Genomic DNA, 20,562 nt, shown 5'->3' with positions numbered 1-20,562 from the left:
TATAAAAAGTAAAATCAGAGAACTGATCATTTTGTAGTGGTCTCTTAATTATTTCCAGAGTTATATATACTGTATGTATGTATTTACATGTATATCATTAGAGTTCACCAGAGGTAAAACCGTTTTTTTAGCTTTAGTGAAGATAAAAAACTGTTTTTCACCTGTAAACAACTGTGTTTATGATAGGTAAATAAAACAACATAATACAGAGGGATTTGCAGGCCCACAATATAATGTGTATTAATTCAATTTGTTACACTAAGTTAAACACATAGTGCAAAACTTTTCTTACATATTAAAATAACTGTGAAGCTTTTGCTCAGCAACACATAAATCATTTCCAGTCCTCAAACTTCATAACTCCGTCGAAGCCGTGGTAAGTAAAGGTCTCCAGGATGGGGGTACAAGTCTCGTGTGTCAAGCATGCCATCCTGTTGTTCTCACAGCTGCCTTCAGCACCAGGGCTGAAGTAAACAGAATCTGTAGAGCTGATAGATGGGTCTTCATCAAAGTAGTTATGTGGTCGTAGTATGACTCCACCACCATTACCTACTGTCACAGTGTTAGGTATGTCTTCAGCATGAGGGATATGAAGGAAGCCTGTGGTCACCCAGGCAACAAGGTCCTAAAGACACATAATAAGGCAGGTTGGTTATATTTTTCAAATTTGAGGTATTTTGAGTGGTTACATTCTTTTGTCAAATCATGTCACAACATACTTGATTTTCAATGCTTTCGTTGTCTTCAATATACTTGCTGAAGTCAACAGCTGGAGTCCAAACATCATTCTGACTGTAAAGACTACTGCTGGTTTGTTCCGAGTCCTTATGCTTGGTGATGGCAACTTTATACCTGGAAAAGACCGAAAATATACTGTAACAAACAGGTTTGTTTTCTCGGAATGTTCAGAGAGCTCAGATTGTGATGTTACAAAGAGATTTCAACTTCTGACATTGTTTAGTGACATTGAGTGTTTGTCCTTGGGAGTTGCGTACCAACATACTTTAAGGCAGAAGAGGAAAATAGCTAAAACTGATTTCCTAAAGATAATGTACCTCACTAATAACATGATTTTTAAAATCTGTTTTATTCAAATGGGAAACACCAGAAACATGTAGAACAACCTTAAAGACCCTGAATAACAAGAACCTCCATTATGCCTTGTGGAGTGGGATTTTCTTAAATTGGGTTCAGGTTTTGAAAGACACCACAAGATCACTTTATCTTGGTATTCAAAACATTAGGAAGACATTATAAACAATTTGGATTGACCCTTGGATAACTCCATCCAGTGCTGGACCAGGGGATTAGGGGATTTCACTGAGAGCCTTGGTTAGGGCTGAACGGGGATTCAGAAAACCCGTGGAGAACATTGTCAGGAAGCAAGATGGATCATTTGCTGGTGATTGGCCACGAGTCATGGAGGACCCAAAGAGAAATGCTGCACCCTTATTCCCTCTGAGGGACTCTGCTTTGTGTCAGGAGAGCTCATGTACTTGATTTCATAATTTCAGGGCTTTTCCAGACCAACATGCAGAAACAGATGCAGAAACTGAATTTAGGAGTTAAATAGTTCATTTGCAAAGGAACAGAAATATGTGCAAAAAGGAGGGCCTATGGTTCTTCAGTCATTATGAAATGTCTGAAGAAGGAGAGAGAGTAGTGGTTGTCAAATAATGATGATGATGATGATGATGATGATGTTGAAGAGATGAGTGCAGAATATTGGAGAGTTTGTATCTTCAAGCTTATAATACATTGGAGAGCTTTCAGCAAGGAGGGAGGAGAAAAATCAGTAGCTATAAGTGGAGGTGCTGGTTGTCTTGAGTAACCAAAGGGAAGTGAGAATCATCTGATTCACACCTGGAGTGAGCAGAAAGCAGAGGTTTGTCCTGGGATGGAGGAAATATAAATAAACTGAGTATTTCTGTACATGACACAAGTCTGACTTGTGCTAGAAGTCTGATAAGTGAAAAGAAATGGTGGGAGTACAATCCCTAAGCCACTCCACATTGCCTCCAACATGCAGAATTGCACTATGATTGGTGCAATTATGGAATTTTAGAAAAAGCTTGAAGGCTGTAAAGCTTTTAAATTTTTTTGTTGAAGGTATTTCTTGCAGTGGTGGGCTATCAGGACCTGCTGGCCTAAACACTATCAGAATCCCTAACATATATCCTTAATATATATCTGCAACCTAAATTACTAATCCGCCCTAATTATATTTGAAAAAGAAAAAGTTTTTTTATCTACTAGATTTAAAATAATCTATTACTGCAATGTGATTATCCTAAGACCCATGATTAATAAAAAAGAAACTATATATTTTACTAAACAAGAAAAATCAAACAACTTCAAGCTCCATTGCATCTAAAACATTACATAGTTTCATTATTTCCCAAAAGACTACTTTGTCTTTGGTTCCCAGAGTTTCTAAAAGTAGCGCCCATGGGATAGTTTGTTTTAACTGCAGTCCTGTGAAATTCTTACTAGTAGGCAGGATGTAGACAGCAGCAGAGTAAGTGACAGAGAGACGCAGACTCTCCACATGAGGTCAGTCTATGAGAAAATGTATGAAATTTCTAGTGGACCAAGCAATACAACTTTCATTAATAGTCTTATTTACTGCAGACAATGTCCAACTGCACTAATCAACTGGGATTTTTTTTAAGTCTAATACCAATAAACTTTAAAAGAGATACATTATACAAAATCCATTTTTAACCCCTAAATAGGAGTGCAAAAACATTCAATTTATTCTCTCCTGGAGTTGCATAGAAATTTTTATGATCTTTTTGGATTATATTTTTCAAACTGTAAATTTTTCTATATTTACTATAATGTTTTGACCTCATTGTATTTGCTGTTGAACTGCTAAACAAGGTCATGACTTTCAGCCAATCAGTTCTATGAATCTGTCATTTTTTTCCTTGCAGCGATTTTATAGTTCAAGGTCAGTTATGCCATTTTGACTTACAAGGAGACGAGTCAAAATGTTCGTTTCTACCACGTATTAATGTGCAGGATTCTTTACATTGGCCCTCGGCATCAGAACCTTTTCTGAATATTTTTCAAGGGAATGTACCCACATCAGTGGAGAAAATCTGTTTCTGGAGCACTTGTGGATCAACACTTCAGCAACCTGCACCAGTTACAAGAGGGACTTTCCAAAAGACTTCATCTGATTGACACGTCAGTTCCTTCCCTCTATTCAAACTTCTTTCCCTCTATTCAAACTAGATAAGCAGCAAAGCAGTAAGCTCCAAACAACTCTTTGCATGACTGCAAACCTTACTTTAAACATGAATTTTGTGTGCTGAAAATTAACTTGGAAAAACAAATGAATGTTACCCAGCTCAGTTCTGTTATTTTTATGGTTGTTATTTAGAAACAGTGTTGGTTGTAGATCTGACAGCTGGTGGGAGGAAGGGCCTGCATTTATATTGCAGGAAGGGCATGCCTTTCCACTCCAGTCACAGTGTGAAGCCACAATGTTCACGGAAAAAAACAAAAAGAACTTTTTATGTTTGGGGCACATACCATCAGATAGCAAGCAGGGTTTCCTCTTAATATGATGGTACTCTAGTAGAGAATACCACAACAGATGGCTGGGTCCATAACAAAAATAAAGAGGGTGTTCAGGGATGTTCTGGAAGAGTCTGCTTATATCCTTCAAGAAAAATGCATTAGTTAATTTCAACCCAAGATGCAGCTGAATGATGTTTAAACAACATGTTTTCATGTTAAAGTTTTGTTTGTAGATTCAAATTTGAAATTATTTAAATTCTATCAAACTGTTTCTGACAGCAAGGGTAATAGACATCTCATAAAAGTACCAAAAACAATCTTATGGTGAATATAAATAGGAAATACACTTTACTCTTCACACAATGCAGAATCGTAATGGCAACTGCCAAACCCAAGGTGGTCCTATTCAATTTTCAGGCTGAAAGCCATGATTTATTTCTCCAGTGAACATGTTTATTTTTCTCTAGAGTCTACAGCTGTGTGAAGCATCCAGCTTCCTCCAGCTGCATCCAAAGGCTTCCACTGCAGTTGTTGATGTTAAAGCTTTACAGGCAGCTGCTCAGACACAGAAACATTCCATAAAGCTCTCTCCAAACTATTTTTAAGTTCATCCCTGGGCCACATGAAGTTAGATCGGTAGCTATAGAACTACACTACATAAGTTTGTTTTGCAAAAAAGTATGATTGCAAATATCATACTTAACCAAAGTGAAGTTATTAGAAACACAGAGTGGAGGAGGCTGTGTGAATCAAATGGAAACTGGAAAACAGGTGATGATAGAAGCTGAAAACTGCACAGTCAAGTCTAGAACTCAGAAAAAGTCCTTGACTCTAACAATTGGCCAGCTGGGCAAACCTTGATAGTCCTTAAGCTCACTGACTGACAAAAGAGTGACAGACATCGAAGGACATCAAGACAGAAGAGAGTAAAGAGTAAAAGATGCTACATTATTACAACAGAAAGCGAAATACACAATTATTAAAAAAAAAAAAAAGATTAAAACGTATCACAAGTGACTAGGTCACTGTGTAGATAACCATATTGTGTTATTTCTCTGAATATGGTCTTAGGCTGTTAAATGGCAGTATGTAAACTGAACTCCACTGTTCCCATGACGCTATTATTTAATGCTAATTTCTCATTGCTTAATTTCCTTGGAGATTTTTTTGTGCTGGATACCCAGCTGGGTATCTGGGAGCAACTTGGAAAGTGAGTTTAAGAGATAACTGTGTGCATATAAAACAAGGTGGTAGGTCTGGGGACCTCCAGAGAGAAATAAGGAAATGGTCTTTGAAAATAACTAGTGACAACAAAAGCTAGCAGAATTGTATGAATCTATTGTGTGAATGAAATAAAGAAAACAAAAATTTTGCAACAACAAAATGATAACTTTATCTTTAATGCATAATCATGAATAACCACAGGAATAAGAATTTAGAGCACCAATAGTGACCTTGGGATCAACAAGATTATGTTTAAGTTTCAGTGTTGTTGTGAATTGACTATACTGTCAATTCACAGTATAGTCAAAAGGCCTGGTTGACTGACTGTAGATTAGATATTTGGAATCATATAATGCCATTGTGCACAGACTAAGGGCACTGCGCCAAGAACATTGATCTGGTTTTTGACGGACTTAAGCTGACTGACAATGACACTGTCCCAGAGACTGGACAGACCCCAACAGACAGCGGCTGCTGAGACAACGGCACTATGCAGGATAGGATTACTGCAGTGATCCTTGGAGTTCTCACTCTGCAAGTTAATACACATTTTCTTGTGAGAAACCCAACAAATGAAGTTAAAACAAACTAAAGTCCATGTCAACAATTCTATTAAGTACATTAAATAAACAAAAATATATAATGAAATATTAATGAAATAATGGGTAAAAATAAGAAAAGAAAAGGCACTGAAAAAAAGAAGGATTTAGAGCTGGAAACAAAAGGAGACCCTCAGCTTTCCTTCTTTGTCCCAGGAACCTGAGCCGCTCATTGAATGAGAAGAGTCAGCCATCATTATAAATGCAACACTGGAAATAAATAAATCTTGTGAAGTTCAGTATGGTGATCAGAGGAACCAATGATGGATGTTGACTGTGCTGCTAAAAAAGTACAAGAGGATTTTTTTAGAATGTGAGCTTTAAATAATTACTGCTGGACACAGAACTAAATCCAGTTAGCATAAAGAACAGAAAACAAGAATGCATAAAACTGAACTCAAAGAAATGAACTGAAAAAACCTTTCTAGCAATAAAAAACACAGGAACGGAATAAAAAATGGCAAGACCTAATTGGACATAAATTAACAACCAGAATGTGGTGAAGACAAAAACAAAAATGGCACACAAAACTCACATGTTATGGTTCATAACATATATGTTAGGAACCAAGGATCATAACATATATGTACATTCCTGGTCAAGAGATTGCAAAAATAATTGCAAGTATACTTGCAATTATTATTATTTTTTTATTCAAACTTTGTGCTGCTGTACTGTAATCAGATTCTAAATTGTGAAAAAATGAGTTTGAGAAATCATCAATGGTTGGCTGATGAAGTATTAATTATATTGATCATAATTAATACTTTATTAATAATTAAATCATTAATTATTAATAATAATAATTCTCAAGCAGTCAATAAGTGAGAAGCAGGTTGCACATTGAACAGTAACTGGACCATAGCATGGATTTTCCTTTATATATTTATGTATTTAATTTGTCCATTCCCACCTGGCCCAGGACATTGATCTCTCTTCAGTCTGGCTCTCTGGTAGGTGGTCTCCTGCAAAGCTAAACACCTGCAGTTTGTAGGAACGCTGATGACCCCAACGATTGGTTTTCCTGCTAGCGATGTGAAGATAGCGAGGTATCTTGGTGTCATAACGCAGGGCGGCCTCCTGTGGAAGAGTTCCAGAAGTCTGACAGTCAAAATCCACGATGTGACAAATGGCATATGCAGATTTACAAACAAATTGAGATTTACGAGTGAGAAGCAAAAAGATGAGTTTGGCATCCTATGATGATTTAGTTCATCATTCAATTCATTCAGTTTGCATATATGACAGTCATGAAATACACAGCCTTTTAGAATTGGTCATTCTAAAATTGGTAATTTAGAATTACCAATTAATTCTAAAATTCTCCCACTGTCAGTGTTTTCCACTGAAGCTGCTCTTGTCATGATGTGTGATTTGATTGTGGACCCAAATGCAGAAAGGCAAAAACATTGAGTAAATGAAGAATGTTTAATAAAAACATTATCAACAAACTAACAAAAACGTACAAAAAAGTGCCGCAGGGAGCGAGGGAGAGGGCACGAGGGACTATGAAATAAGTCTAAAACTAAAGAATAACTAGACAAAAGAAACAATTGAACTAGAGCAACAAGGACATAAACTAGAATCATTAGGAAGACCTGACAACACATTCTCACTCCCAACTCGTCATATATTGACGCATGGGACGGTCCGTCCTCGTCACATATTGACGCGCAGGGTACCCTTTCGCGTCAATATGTGACGCGAGGTGTTTTACACTATGCCTTACCGTAATTTTTGCCCTAAACCTAACCAAATCGTTGGGTTTTTAAGGTTCGGCAGCAGTTACGAGAACCCTTCGCGTCAAAAATCCATGTAAAACATGTGACATTCCCAAATCGTCAACATGTGACGCTGAAGGACCCTGCCCAAGTCGTCAACATATTGACGCGAAGGGGGTACCCTTCGCGTCAACATGTTGACGTGAGAATGGATTGGACCTGAACTAAACAAACAGAAACAAGACTGATCGAGTCAAAGAAAGAGACTAATGAACACAGAATAATAAACAAACCTCGAAACAACCCAGGATATAATATCATCCCCCCTCCAGCCTCTCATATTTAAATATGGCACCATAAATATGTTGTCATATTTATGACAAAAGTCATAAATATTTGTGAAGACTCCATCATGTTCATAATAGGTGTTATGTCATGTTTGCAGAAACCAGACTGAGGACTAATATGGCCACATCATCTTTAAAGTTACTGTGCTGCTTAGATTGATCAGTGATCAGTTGGGACGTGGAAACAGGATCTCCACATTTACTTTTACCAAGTGGTTCAATACCTGCAGTCATTCTTGCTACTTTGCTAGCTAGACTATTTGTTCTTCTGGTTGAAATTCTCTCTGGGTGTTTGGTGTTTTTGTCATGGGGTTTTATGTTCCATGCATTTCTGTTTTTTAAATTCTTTGCTTATTTATTTGTGGGTTTGGGTTCATAGGCATACCTGTCAAGTTTTGGACTTGAGAATACAGGAAATATTCTCAAGTCCAATACCTCAGTCCTGTTAGGTTCTATTGTCAGAGCGGGGGGAATAGGACGGCGGGAGAGGGAGGCAAAATACAGTAGTTTTCTGGAAAAAAAGGGAAACTTGGCAGCTATGTATAGTTGTCCTGGTGTCATGTCTTGTTTCTCTAGGTTATTTCCTGTTTGTGTTTTATTTAAGTTACATTTTTGTTTCAGTTAGTCTCTTATCTTGTTCTCATGCCTGATCTTGTCTATTCATTGTTATTCTAATCTTCTTCATCTGGGTTCTGTTCTAACCATGATTATCATCCCTATACCTCAGTTATGTTCTAGAATCCATGTTTTGGTTTTTTTTAGCTTTCATTTGTGTTCTGGTATCCTTTAATTGTCATGTTTTATTTTTTGTTTTCATTTGTTCCTGTATTCTCTGTCTAGTCTGCTTCTCCAGCTAAGTTCCTCAGATCAGCCTTCTCAGTCTTCAACAGTCTCTGTAAACAAAATTGTCCTTGTCCTTTATCATGTGAATAATTGATTTATTGCCTATTGTGACAGGCCTAATTATCATTAAAAAAACAGGATTCACATTTTGTAAACGTCTCCACATGTTATAATAATGTTATTACATAATCTGGGAGAAAGAAATACAAAATCCTGCATTATTGCATAATGCATTATTACAAACATATAATGGATTGATTATTGTGACACTTTACAAGGTGCCACAGTAATGCTATGCATCATAAAATAGAAGTTATTTTAAATAAAATAAAGACAGAAGAATAGCAGAGGAAAATTAGAACAGACCTGTTCAGTACGGAGCTGCTTTTCCACCAACCGAGGAACCATTGCATATCGATCAGGCATCCAAGGCAAAGATACATTGGTAAACTCCATGTCTTTGGTCTGGAATACATTCTCCACTCCTGAAAAGGAAAAATAGATATTACAACAAAACCCAACAAATGTGCTTCTGCGTTTACTATTTTTACTTTTTAGAATTGTTTCATACAGTGGATCTAATATGTACTGAAAATGTCAGGGTTTTGTTTTAGTAAAGACATTTCTAATATGTCCCAAATAATCCACACACAAAGAAATCAATGCAAATGAGTCCACAAAGGAAGTTTTAGATAGAATATTAGAAGGATAAAGGAAAATAAGTTATGCCATAACAGAAATATATTAAATATTATGAGGAAAATTACATTACATTTATCCAGGAATTTGTCCTTCAGTTATCTGAAGGCTGGACATACTGTACAGCCCACACCATGATGTTTTCTACTGCAGACTTCTCATGTGTTTCAGTGTTGATGTGCAGAGCAACTCTTCCACTAAGCTTGATGTGAGCAATGGCATCCAATGTATCCAGCTTTGGTTTCATCTGAGTATAAATGAGTTCATCAGATATGTCTATGTCTTCTCTATCTGAAAGATTTCCATTTACTGAGAAAATCAACCACACATTCAATTCCTTTTCTGTCCACTGTATAGACACCCTGCAAAGGTTAGTCCTGTCCACAGCAAATGTAGAAATAATCAAATGGTTATATGATTACATACATCACTGTTCTACTTCAGAAAGAACAGCAGTGTCGGTATTTCCATTTTACGATGAAAAAACACACAGCTTCTCATTTCTTTTTACAGGTGCCTTGTTGAAAGTATTCTAACCTAAAGCAGAAAATAACGGCACAGAAATCATTGGGATGGATGGGAGAGGTTTTCCTGTTTCTTTCTGGCTTCTTTTCGGACATTGCTGATGAAATGGGGATTGACACATACAATGAAGGAGTGACATGTCTGATGTGATGCGAGGCATCATTTGCTATATATCACATGGCTTTCAGCAAGACAACACGATCATCAAAGCGGGGCTTCATCTGACACGTCTTTTTTATTTTGTACATGCCTGGAAGCCTGTTGTCTTCTGCGCCTCCAGGTCCTACATAAGTGTCAATCCGTTTGTGGAACGGAAACTCTTTGTGTACACCTGCAACTCTGATGTCCTAATCTACCTGCCTGCTCTTCAGCAACAACCTCTTCACTCTCAAAATCTTGGCCTCCCTAGATTCTCACACAACCCCTGGATGTCCAAACTCACTTCTAGATACCAATCCTTCAAGCCCACTGCACACCGGACCTGATCTGCACCTTTACCTTTTACTTTACCTTACCTAACAGTAAGCTGCCTTCAGAGGAATTTGGCTGGGGGATTATGGATCAGTAATCAGGCTTTGTATTTAATATAAATATATATATAAACATTTATGTAATGCTAAGCCTGGTGGGGGCACAACTTTGTGGCCCGCCAGGCTTATAATACACTGGGGGAAACTCTGATATTGATAATATGCTGATGTTCTTATTCAAGTTTAAATAGAGGAGTAGGTAGTTCACCCAGGTGAGCAAAGAAAGAAAATAATGTGCAGAAGTTAATCAGACTAGAAGAAGTGCTGTACCTTCAACTCAAATGTTTCCTGCTGAGATATTCCAGCATTGAGGATGTGTATAGTGGATCATCAATTCAGCTTCGCAGAACACGCTCTGAGCTGTGTTATCTTCTCTGTTTAGTTTAAAGTGACATTTTGTGACACTTTTTGTCTGTTAAATGTAAAGCTGGGCTACATTATTAAACAAAACCCAAGATATTTACCGCAGGGCTAGAAGTTCATTGGATATAGATGTTGTGTACAATGATATAGTGATAATGAATTTGTAATATATTGTGCAGTACAGACCAGAAACGTTAAACTTTTCATAAAGAACAACCTTCACAAATGGAAAGAGTATGACAAAACTGCAAACCTAAAATGACTGGCAATGAAGAGCATGAAAGTGGGGGAAACAGAGGATGGCAGGGAAGGCTGGGACAGTATTATGCAAAATTCTTTTGAGCTTTATATCATGTCATAATGCCATTCTCTCATCAAAAATATACCCACTGTGTTATGTTGCAGGGTATAATGCTGATCAATTTGACTTTATTAATATTAGGTTTATTTATTTTGACTATCTGCATTTGTATGTTTACTTAATTTGATTTAACTTGTGCAAAAGACAAGTGCGAACTTGTCTTTTGCACAAAAAGTAATTAAATTGTTTGGAAGAGGGGTTAGATATATGTCAGACAGTTGCATTACCCACAATACAATCAATACAAGTGAGATTTGGTCTTCTAGGATCATTTCTCTTACTATTTCCATTCTTTTAAGGCGTAGCAGTTAATTTAATTCTTTTGTGCTTGAAACCCTTGAATCAAACAACTTTGATTCAAGTTGCCATGGCAGCCATTTGGGGGTGCATAAGCACTCGCTCATACTATGCACCGTCCATTTACCCAAAGCTCCACTTTGGAGCTGCTTTCCCAAGCCGAGCTGCCACTCCATAGAGCACCCTTCACCACACAGTTACACCCAGTTATTTTACAGAATAAGACTGTACATCTAGGTTTGGAGTTGTGGCATGCTGAAGTCAAAAATGTTTGAGTGGTAAGAATAAATTTGAGATATTCTATTTATAGAGATGGAATCTGACAGATGTAAAGTTAGAGGAAACAGTAAAATGATTTATAGCATAATTTAGTTTATGTCAGTGTTAGGACAGTAATGATTTTTACCCCTTAATCGCGACACATGACAGCTTGGTTGAATAAAAAGTTCAATGATTTGCGTCCAATAATATGAATGAAATAAAAGGAGTATTGTATATAGGGGGAAAATCTATTAACCTAATCACCCTGTAATTCATTGATCAATGGAATCTAGACAGAATTCTCTTTTTCATTGACAAAACCTTCAGGTCATTCTTTTTCTTTTACAAACAATTACCATGGTAAATGTTTTTTTTAAATTAGCGTGGCTTTACTTATTTACCTCTGGGATCAATCAAAGAGTAAATATTTTTTTCAATTGAATTAATTTGAATTTTAACAAAACTGTATGGAGAATTATTTTTTTCTACCTAATAAGAAAAACTGTTTATTCATATTTCCAAATGTTGCACATGTAAAGAGAATAGCTAACAGAGCACTAATTTCCAATGGTCACTTAGACATTAAATAATATGATGCTTACCTGCCACATCTAGGTCCACCTTGAAGTTGATGAAGTGTGTGTGGATGTTCCCGAGGACTTGTTCTGCCACTTGGTGTCCGTACTCCTGACTACCGTTGACCAGGTAGGAAGATGAGATGTAGCCAGTCGCGTGCACTTTGGCTTCTACTGATCCACTTTGATAAAAGATGAAATCCCACATGTAGTCATAGTTTCCTATAGCTGTTATTGTTCTGAAGACTAAAGCGCTGTTCACCATCCCACCGTAACTGTTGTGGAAAAAATCAGAGAAGTGTCTTCTTAGGGGCTGACCCATGTTGTGCTCAAAGATGCATATGGAATTCCTGAACCTGACTGGAACCGGGACATCGATGTACCGGTATGTGTCAACATAGTCAGCGTTATAAGGACAATCGACACCACGTACAAGTTCATGTGCGAAGCGCCCGATCCCGATGCTTGAATCCAAAAACTTTGTAATAATCATCCCTGGTGTCACTGAACCATACACCGACATCGCCTCCTGCACGCTTATTTCATAGGCGATTCTTTCACCATCAAACCTCACATCAAACACTCTCATACCTGTGAGAGAACTAAGTCCAAAAGCGAAGCTCCAGTCCAGGTACAAGACGTGGTTGCCCTGAATACTGTAGCGCTTTCCCTCTGTATAAAACTGCTGGGGTGGGATCTGCAGCGGCTTTTTTCTAGGCTTGAGAGAGCCGTAGTCAGGAGATTTCTTGTAGACAATTTTTTTCACATTCCCTTTGTCATATTGCGTCTTAAGCTCTTCCACCGTGTCAAAATATTCCTCGTTGTACAGCAGCTTCTCCAATTTCCACTCAGATGCGTTTGTGCTCTCGTGGTTCAGCAGCGCCTCGAAACCCACCGGGTGAATGTACATGCCGCTCATGTCTCTGAAGAAGGAAACCCAAGTCTTTCTGTCCCCTGACTGGACCCCACGGGGCATTTGTTCAAAAGCATTCAAGCGTTTTTCACCATCCACACCAAAACTCTCTTTCATGAGTTTCTTTAACTTAGAGAAGACCTCTGTGTCAAAAAATTTAAACATTAAAGCGTACTCCCCGACAGTAACCAGACGCTTGGTGATAGGTAATTCCATTTTGTATCTTTCGTTCGTTACATCTCTGTGGTTTGTCGGCTTGGGGAGAGGCCCCACCACATACTCCTTGATGTGGCCCTTCGTGCCATAGAAGACCACCACTGTTGCTTCTCTCACTGGCTTTTTGCCGTTCCCGTCTAAGTACGCCACAGCCTCCGATTTCTTTGGTAGTGAGAGATCAATTAGAAATAAAAAGTTTTCCGACGGCATGGTGGTCTGTCTGGTGGAGATATTCAGCTCCCTCTGTTTAAGCATGTACTGCTGGACTTGCAAGTACTCCTCCTGAGTGAGATCAGCAAACACCAGGCTGCGGTCATCGTGTTTACCTTTCAGCTGGTGGACATGCTGACCCGAACATTTGGGCTTCCTACCCGAGTGGATGCCTATGAGGACGATGTTGAGAATGACCGAGAACAGTCCAAAAAGTATGAGCGCCCATTTTACAAGGGAGTTCATCCTCCTCTCTACCATTACACACAGTGTGGAGAAAAGACAGGCAAGAATTCTGAAGGGGAGGAGGGCTGTGGTAGTTAAATAGTGTGGGAAAGGGGAGGCGTATCGAAATGTAACCAATCCCTCCCCACATGGACCCTTAACCTCTTGACACTCCTTTTTTCTTGGAATGCTCTCTCTCTCTAATAGGATATATATATATATATATATTTCCAAATATAGAATTTGGAATCTTATTGCAAATTTCTCCTTGAAAATAGTCATTTATTTATCACCTCAAACAATGTGTTTATGCTATAAATACTAATTGTGGGAGCTTACTAATAGCTTTCACACACATTTTCAGAAACATTACTTTAAGGATTTTTTAATATAATGAAAGGTTAGCATAACTGTTTTTATATCAGTAAACACTAAACATTTGGATTAAAACCAGTTTTAAACTGGATAAATTATAAACAGCACTTTGCAACCTACATGCCAAAACAATGCAGCAAGTACAGCAACTTGCTTTGGATTGAATATATCAACACCACAGTCACTTAGTGTTCATTAATTCTAATCTTTTTTCCATTTTAATATCCATCTGTTATCATTAAATGCTAATTAATTACTAATGAATCAAAATACAGTCACTTGTTTAGAAATTTTATTGAGGTCCAAAATTAGTTATATTGAACTGCATGCACAGTTTATATCTAATTTATAGTTGCCACCATCTTTTACACATAGTATATTTTGAGGTCCACTCTCCATCACTGATTCTCACACTAAAATAGTGTGAGAATCTGTTGGACTTGGATTTGCTTTCATTGCTTTGATTCTGGGTTTTTGTTGTTCCTGTGTTTTGTTTGTGTTCTTACTGTATGCTATAGGTAGATTTTGCTTACCCATTGTTTTCCTGTTTTCTTTGTTTTCCTTTGTGTTTATTCAGTCATTCTCAACAATCAGCTTTACTTAGTTACATCTGTGTTCTGCACCTCATGCACTCCGACTCAGAGATCAATCAAACCTATCACTTTTCCTAGAAATCAGCTGTAGGTCAAACATTCCTCTAAGTTCACACATGCAAGATTCCACTCTTCGATCTGTGCTGCTGCTGTTGTTGCATCACAAAAACAACCACACACAAGTTACCATGGTGACTTATTTTGAGAAGCTTGCCAGGCCAGCTGCAGTGGCCTGGCAAGCAGTGAAGTTTAATTGAGTGAAGTTTAGTGAAGTTTAGTGGAGGAGGAGAGTGTTTTACATTCTATTTTACATTTTCAGCTTCTAAAAATTAACATGTTTGCTGTATCTGGTTTAAGCAACTGTAAGCGTTCTTGAAGGTTGGACTTGGGCATCCCTGCCTTAGATATTTTAAACTAATCTGAAGAGAGTGAACTGAACCTAATGCACTGTTTGATAAATAGGATCATTCTTTCTGAATGGAGTTGGTATTTGCTCACTGTTCTCATGTGTTCTCATGTTGTCCTGTGATGAATTAGCAGGTTATACCCTGCCTCCCACCTGACTATTGGGGATACCAAACCTTGAGCAATAGTGGATGGATGGATAAGGAGTGGAGCAATCTACCTCTCACCTCTTTCCTGCAGGGGGGAATAAATAGCAGCAAACAAACTCACTCAGTTGTCTTAAAAATCACTCACGCGTGTGTGATGTTCACAAAGAAATCACTGGACATATAGTTCTGTTCATTAGACTAACAGCCATAGATTCAATTCTCTGCATTTTTCAAGTATCATCTGAAAAGTTTTGCAGGTAAAACTTTCTGTTTGGAAAGTGTTTGCTTGATTGTTCATTGTTATTCCATGTTCATGTACCCAGAGTCATTGGTATATGACTCTAAGTAGAAGATAGTTTGATTGTAGCTATAAGTGCTTTCTGTGGAAATACTTAGTTAGGTCAGATCACCTGTAAAATACAACTAATATCTTTAAATTTGTCTTTATTTATTGCTCCCGTATGTCAAAATGTAAATGCACGACACAAGAAGCAAAAGAAAGCAACATTTTTGTGCTTGCTTGGTAACTTTCGCAATTTGTTGTGACCAGCAACTGAACTCTGAAAAGATGAATGTCTTGGGAGCAATTCTGCTTATACAATTCATTCTTTGGATTCCTGTGACTCCTGGTCTGAGTCAACTCCACACTTCCCCTGTTTCTACGGAGTTTTTGCTTGGTTTTAGCTCTTGGAGAAGCTGAGTTTATGGTATTAATAAAGGGTCATAATGTTCCACTGTTTCGGTGATTCTATCATCAGTATACTATTGAACCCAAGTGGATCATAATTATTTCCATCAAGTTCTTGTCTGTCTAACTTGCATCACATATACATGATGCAACAAAAAATAAATCAGTAAATAAATAAACTGTATATACATGAGCATATATGCATTATGTATTATGTATACATACAGTACATGTCTATTAATGTATGCAGTCATATATGTATGCAGTTTTTTTGAGCATGTTAAGATTATTGTGGTACAAAAACTATGTGTCTTTTTCATTTCTTGTTCATGTGTGTGATTTTGTTCTACTATCATGTTTGAGATAAATAAATAAATAAATAAATAAATAAATAAATAAAATGATTATGCTCTAATTTTGTTTCTATGGCTATTGTAACTGTATTTTTATTTTTACCTGTTATGGATTTTCGAAACTTGCATGCTGTCTTTCCAGGAATAGTCACAGATCAGAATTCTTAGTAACAGCTAATAGTTCAGATATTTATACTGGGATGGGAGTTTTCTTTTCTTAACGCTCCCAACTGCTTCCTTTGCTATCTCACACAGCACCTTATTTGGTCTTTGGATTTGGGATGCTAAGAAAAGAGAGGAGGACCAACACTTGGAATGTTGTCACAGTTCTGCAGCAGAGCACAACCTTGTGATACACAGATGCAGAAAAAAATATCTGTGCATTGTTACAGAAAGATTAGACTTCTTTATAGCAAGCCTTTTCCCGACTCTCTTCAAGTATCTCAAAATGTTCTTGCACAAGATCAGTAAAAAAAACAGGAGAGGCCATATTTCGCAAAGTTTTCTTCGAAACCTTCCACATGGAAACATGTAAACTAAGGACATGTCTGTTTACACTAGCCATTTGGACATTGACATATAAACATACTCATGCATGTTTATACAATTTTTGGGGTCAACTGAAACAGCAATCTCCTCACACCATTCTTTCCCCTCTTCCAAAAGTATCTAGAAAGAGTGTAAAATGTTGACCTACCATAGTATTGACAGACTACAGGGAGAATGTAGTCTAGAATTTATTCTGCTTTGGGTTGTGTCACACTTAGACATTTCAGATCAAATACCATAACTTTCTTAAACACACAACACAGACAATGACAGTAGGGGTGGGCAAATTGGACTTGGTTTTATCACAATATTTTGCAGTACTATTATAATATCAATAAACGTGAAAATAAGACATACCGGTATTCCTTATTTCTTTGTAGGTAACTTTACAGCTGTAACTTTGTGTGACAGCAATTGCAGAACCATAAACACAAATACTGCTCTTGAAAAACATTCCCATTTGTAACACACTTCTTTACGTAACAGCAGTTACGTAAAGAAGCATTATTTGTATCACTAAACTGCACTCAGAAACTGTTTTCTGTTTCAAATTTATTAGTATTTATTGGTGCTTTCATCGTACAGACAGTGCAGAAAATAGTAAAACTATCAATTCCGACAATAAGGGCAATTTGAGAGGGATTTAAAACATTATTAGTTGGAATTTATCATCACAAAATAAACTTTATCAGAATGTTTAAAATTCTTACTTTGATATGAAATTTATCGTGATAAATGTTAAATGATACAGTAAATGCCCAAACCTAAATTATAGATTCTGTTTATGTTTCATGTGACAGTTCTGTCATTGAAGTGTGCTGTACTTTTGTCATGTCTGTTTTTTATAAAAAAAATTATTTATTGTGCATGTAGGTCTTTGGACCCACATGCACAATTTGCTCATGTGGACAACAATACATTTTAAAGAGTTCATTTCTAAGAACAATGTAATCCTTTTTTTGATCTGGAAGGATTCTCTCAGTGAGGAAAAACAGAAACACACACCCAGAGGAACAGGAGAGAAGCAAGCTGAGAAATGGATCCTGAAGGTGAGTAATAGGGGAGGATTATGACAGGAAACCACTAGGGAGGAATAAATAAAATCTGGGCCATTGGCCCACATTAGAGATAATCTTGACAAAAAGTGAAACAGATGGAGTATAGGTTGGAAGAGGATGAACAGGTCATGGGAAGAAAAAGTGAGTATTACTAGTTTTGATCAAGCCTTCCATGTTTTCACATATTGGTCACTATATGGGAGTTTAAAAGTTTAAATTCTTAATATTCAAATAAGACAGAATCTAGTAATAGTTACAAGTTTTGGACATATTTTCTCACTTTCTTATATTGAATATTCCCCAAGAACACTGCTAAACAATGAGTTAATAGAATTATGTTGTACAAAATAGCAATTAAAAAACACGACCAATACAGAAAACAATTTAGAGGAACTTCATTTTATTACCCTTGGTGTGGAAAACAGCATACATAATTTACACTGTGTAAACAGCTCAGATGAACACATGGCATTCCTAAAGAGCTTAACAGTTTGAATGCAAACAGAAAACATGAATTCAGTTGAAAATAGTCATTTTTACATGTTTAATTTTTCTTTCAAGAACCCCAATACCACCCCCGCTTCTACTGATGTCTCCTTCCTCGATGAACTTAACAACGTCTATGCTCATTTTGAGAGAGGGAATACCACAACTGCAACCAAAGCAGCTACCACCCCAGGCCAACAGCCACTGACGTTCCTCCCCACTGACGTAGGAGCGGCTCTGAGCAGGATTAAATCCCACAAGGCTGCGGGTCCTGATGGCATACCTGGACGTATCCTCAGAACGTGCTCTGGGGAGCTGGCAGGAGTGCTGATGGACATCTTCAACCTGTCCCTGGCCCGCGCTGTGGTACCGACCTGCTTCAAATCTACCTCCATCGTCCCAATCCCCAAGAATCCCAACCCAACCAGACTCAATGACTACCGCCCGGTAGCCCTTACCCCATCATTACCAAGTGCTTGGAGCGGCTGGTCCTAGCACACCTCAGATCCTGTCTCCCCCCCATACTAGACCCCCACCAATTTGCATACAGGCAGAACAGGAGCACAGAGGACGCAGTCTCTATAGCGCTGCACTCTGTCCTTTCTCACCTGGACAGTAAGAACACTTACGCCAGACTGCTGTTCTTAGATTTTAGTTCAGCATTCAACACTGTCATCCCATCACAACTCATTACCAAACTCACAGACCTCGGCATCAGTCCACTCATGTGTAACTGGTTGCTCGACTTCCTGACCAGTCGACCACAACATGTCCGGCTGGACAACCACTTCTCATCCACCATCATCATAAACACCGGAGTGCCACAAGGCTGTGTGATGAGTCCCTTCCTCTACTCCCTCTTCACCTACGACTGCAGACCTGTCCACGGCTCTAACGCCATCATCAAGTTCGCAGACGACACCACGGTGATCGGCCTCATCGGAGATAATGACGAGGCCGCTTACAGGGAGGAGGTAGACTGTCTGGCTGAGTGGTGCGACAAAAACAACCTGCAGCTGAACACCGAGAAGACCAAGGAGCTTATCGTGGACTTCAGGAGGAACGCTGACCCACATCCACCCATCCACATTAAGGGGACAGTGATGGAGCGTGTGGACACCTTTAAGTTCCTGGGAGTCCACATCTCCGAGGACCTGACCTGGACGACCAGCTGCTCCAAACTCATTAAGAAGGCGCATCAGCGCCTCTTCTTCATGAGGACCCTGAGGAAGAACCACCTGTCCTCAGAGATCCTCACGAACGTCTACCGCTGCACCATTGAGAGCATCCTCACCAACTGTATTACAGCTTGGTACGGGAACTGCTCTGTCTCCGTCCGGCAGACGCTGCAGAGGGTGGTGAAAACTGCCCAGTATATCGCTGGGGCACCGCTCCCTGCCATCAAGGACATCTACAGGAAGCGGTGTTTGAAAAGGGCCGGGAAAATCACAAAGGACTCCACTCACCCAGCACACACACTCTTTTCCCTCCTGCCCTCTGGGAGGCGTTACAGAAGCCTGCGGACCAGAACCACCAGGCACCGGAACAGCTTCTTTCTCACAGCTGTCACGCTTTTGAACGCCTCCTGACATAAAACATAAACTATAAGGACTGTACTCCCCTATCCTCTCATACAACAATAACACATGGACTGTCCTCACACACACACACACATCACGGACTGTTTTCTTCACACACACATACAACCTGTAAATTTTATCTGCCATTATTTATCTATAATCCATTCCCTAACATTCTTGTATATTCTGTATAATCTGTATAATCTGTGCATATAGCTCCCATATTTATATTTATACACAATATCTATATCTCTTGCTATAACCCCTTATAGTCCATACATACATAGTCTTGTACATCTGTAAATAAATATTTATATCTCGTAGAGCACTTCTGGATAGATGCAAACTACATCTCGTTGCTTGTACTTGTGACAGTGCAATGACAAAAAAGTTGAATTCTATTCTATTCTTTCCTTCTGACATCATTGACACTTTATCTGATTTGCTGTAGATGCAGCAGCAGAATAATCACTCAGATTTAAGTCTATGAATAAAAAAATCTTGAAATAGGATGAAGCAACAGCATGCTGTAGTATAATATCCTGAAACTGGAACATTTCTGAAGAAATTTAAAAGGGGTCTGCCAAAGGGTGTGTGTCGGTTTAAACCCAGTGTTCTGATGCTGAAAATGAGAAACAATGCTAAGGTGAACTAAAATGTAATCAATAGTTTGTGGCATATTATTATTATGTTGACTAACATGGACTTATTCTATTCTGTATGACAACATTAGTGTATATACTAAAATTAGCTTAAATTCTGTCAGTAGCACAGGATGTTAATTTAAATGGACTTAATCCATTGACTATGAAAAACAGCTAATAAATCAAATATTATCTAAAATGTTTATTTTAGATACAAGGATAATGTTAGCATGAGAGTTACAAGC

The 20,562-nt window shown here is 38.1% G+C and overlaps 1 protein-coding gene across 1 annotated transcript; it reads right to left on the bottom strand.

Annotated features, from left to right (window-relative positions):
- Positions 1-26: 26 nt before the first annotated feature.
- On the bottom strand, positions 27-13,517 carry aoc2 (amine oxidase copper containing 2). Its single transcript, XM_028023211.1, has 5 exons — positions 11,901-13,517; positions 8,629-8,747; positions 6,265-6,431; positions 720-852; positions 27-625 (listed from the first exon to the last, which is right to left on the bottom strand). Exons 1-5 carry the CDS (start codon positions 13,471-13,473, stop codon positions 335-337), a joined length of 2,283 nt encoding a protein of 760 aa, XP_027879012.1. The 5' UTR covers positions 13,474-13,517; the 3' UTR covers positions 27-334.
- Between the last annotated feature and the right edge of the window lie 7,045 nt (positions 13,518-20,562).

The sequence above is a fragment of the Xiphophorus couchianus genome, chromosome 7, assembly GCF_001444195.1.
Source record: "Xiphophorus couchianus chromosome 7, X_couchianus-1.0, whole genome shotgun sequence".
Classification (NCBI taxonomy): Eukaryota; Metazoa; Chordata; class Actinopteri; order Cyprinodontiformes; family Poeciliidae; genus Xiphophorus; species Xiphophorus couchianus.
The sequence above is the reverse complement of the archived record's forward strand: the minus strand, read 5'-3'. Positions and strand labels throughout refer to the sequence as shown.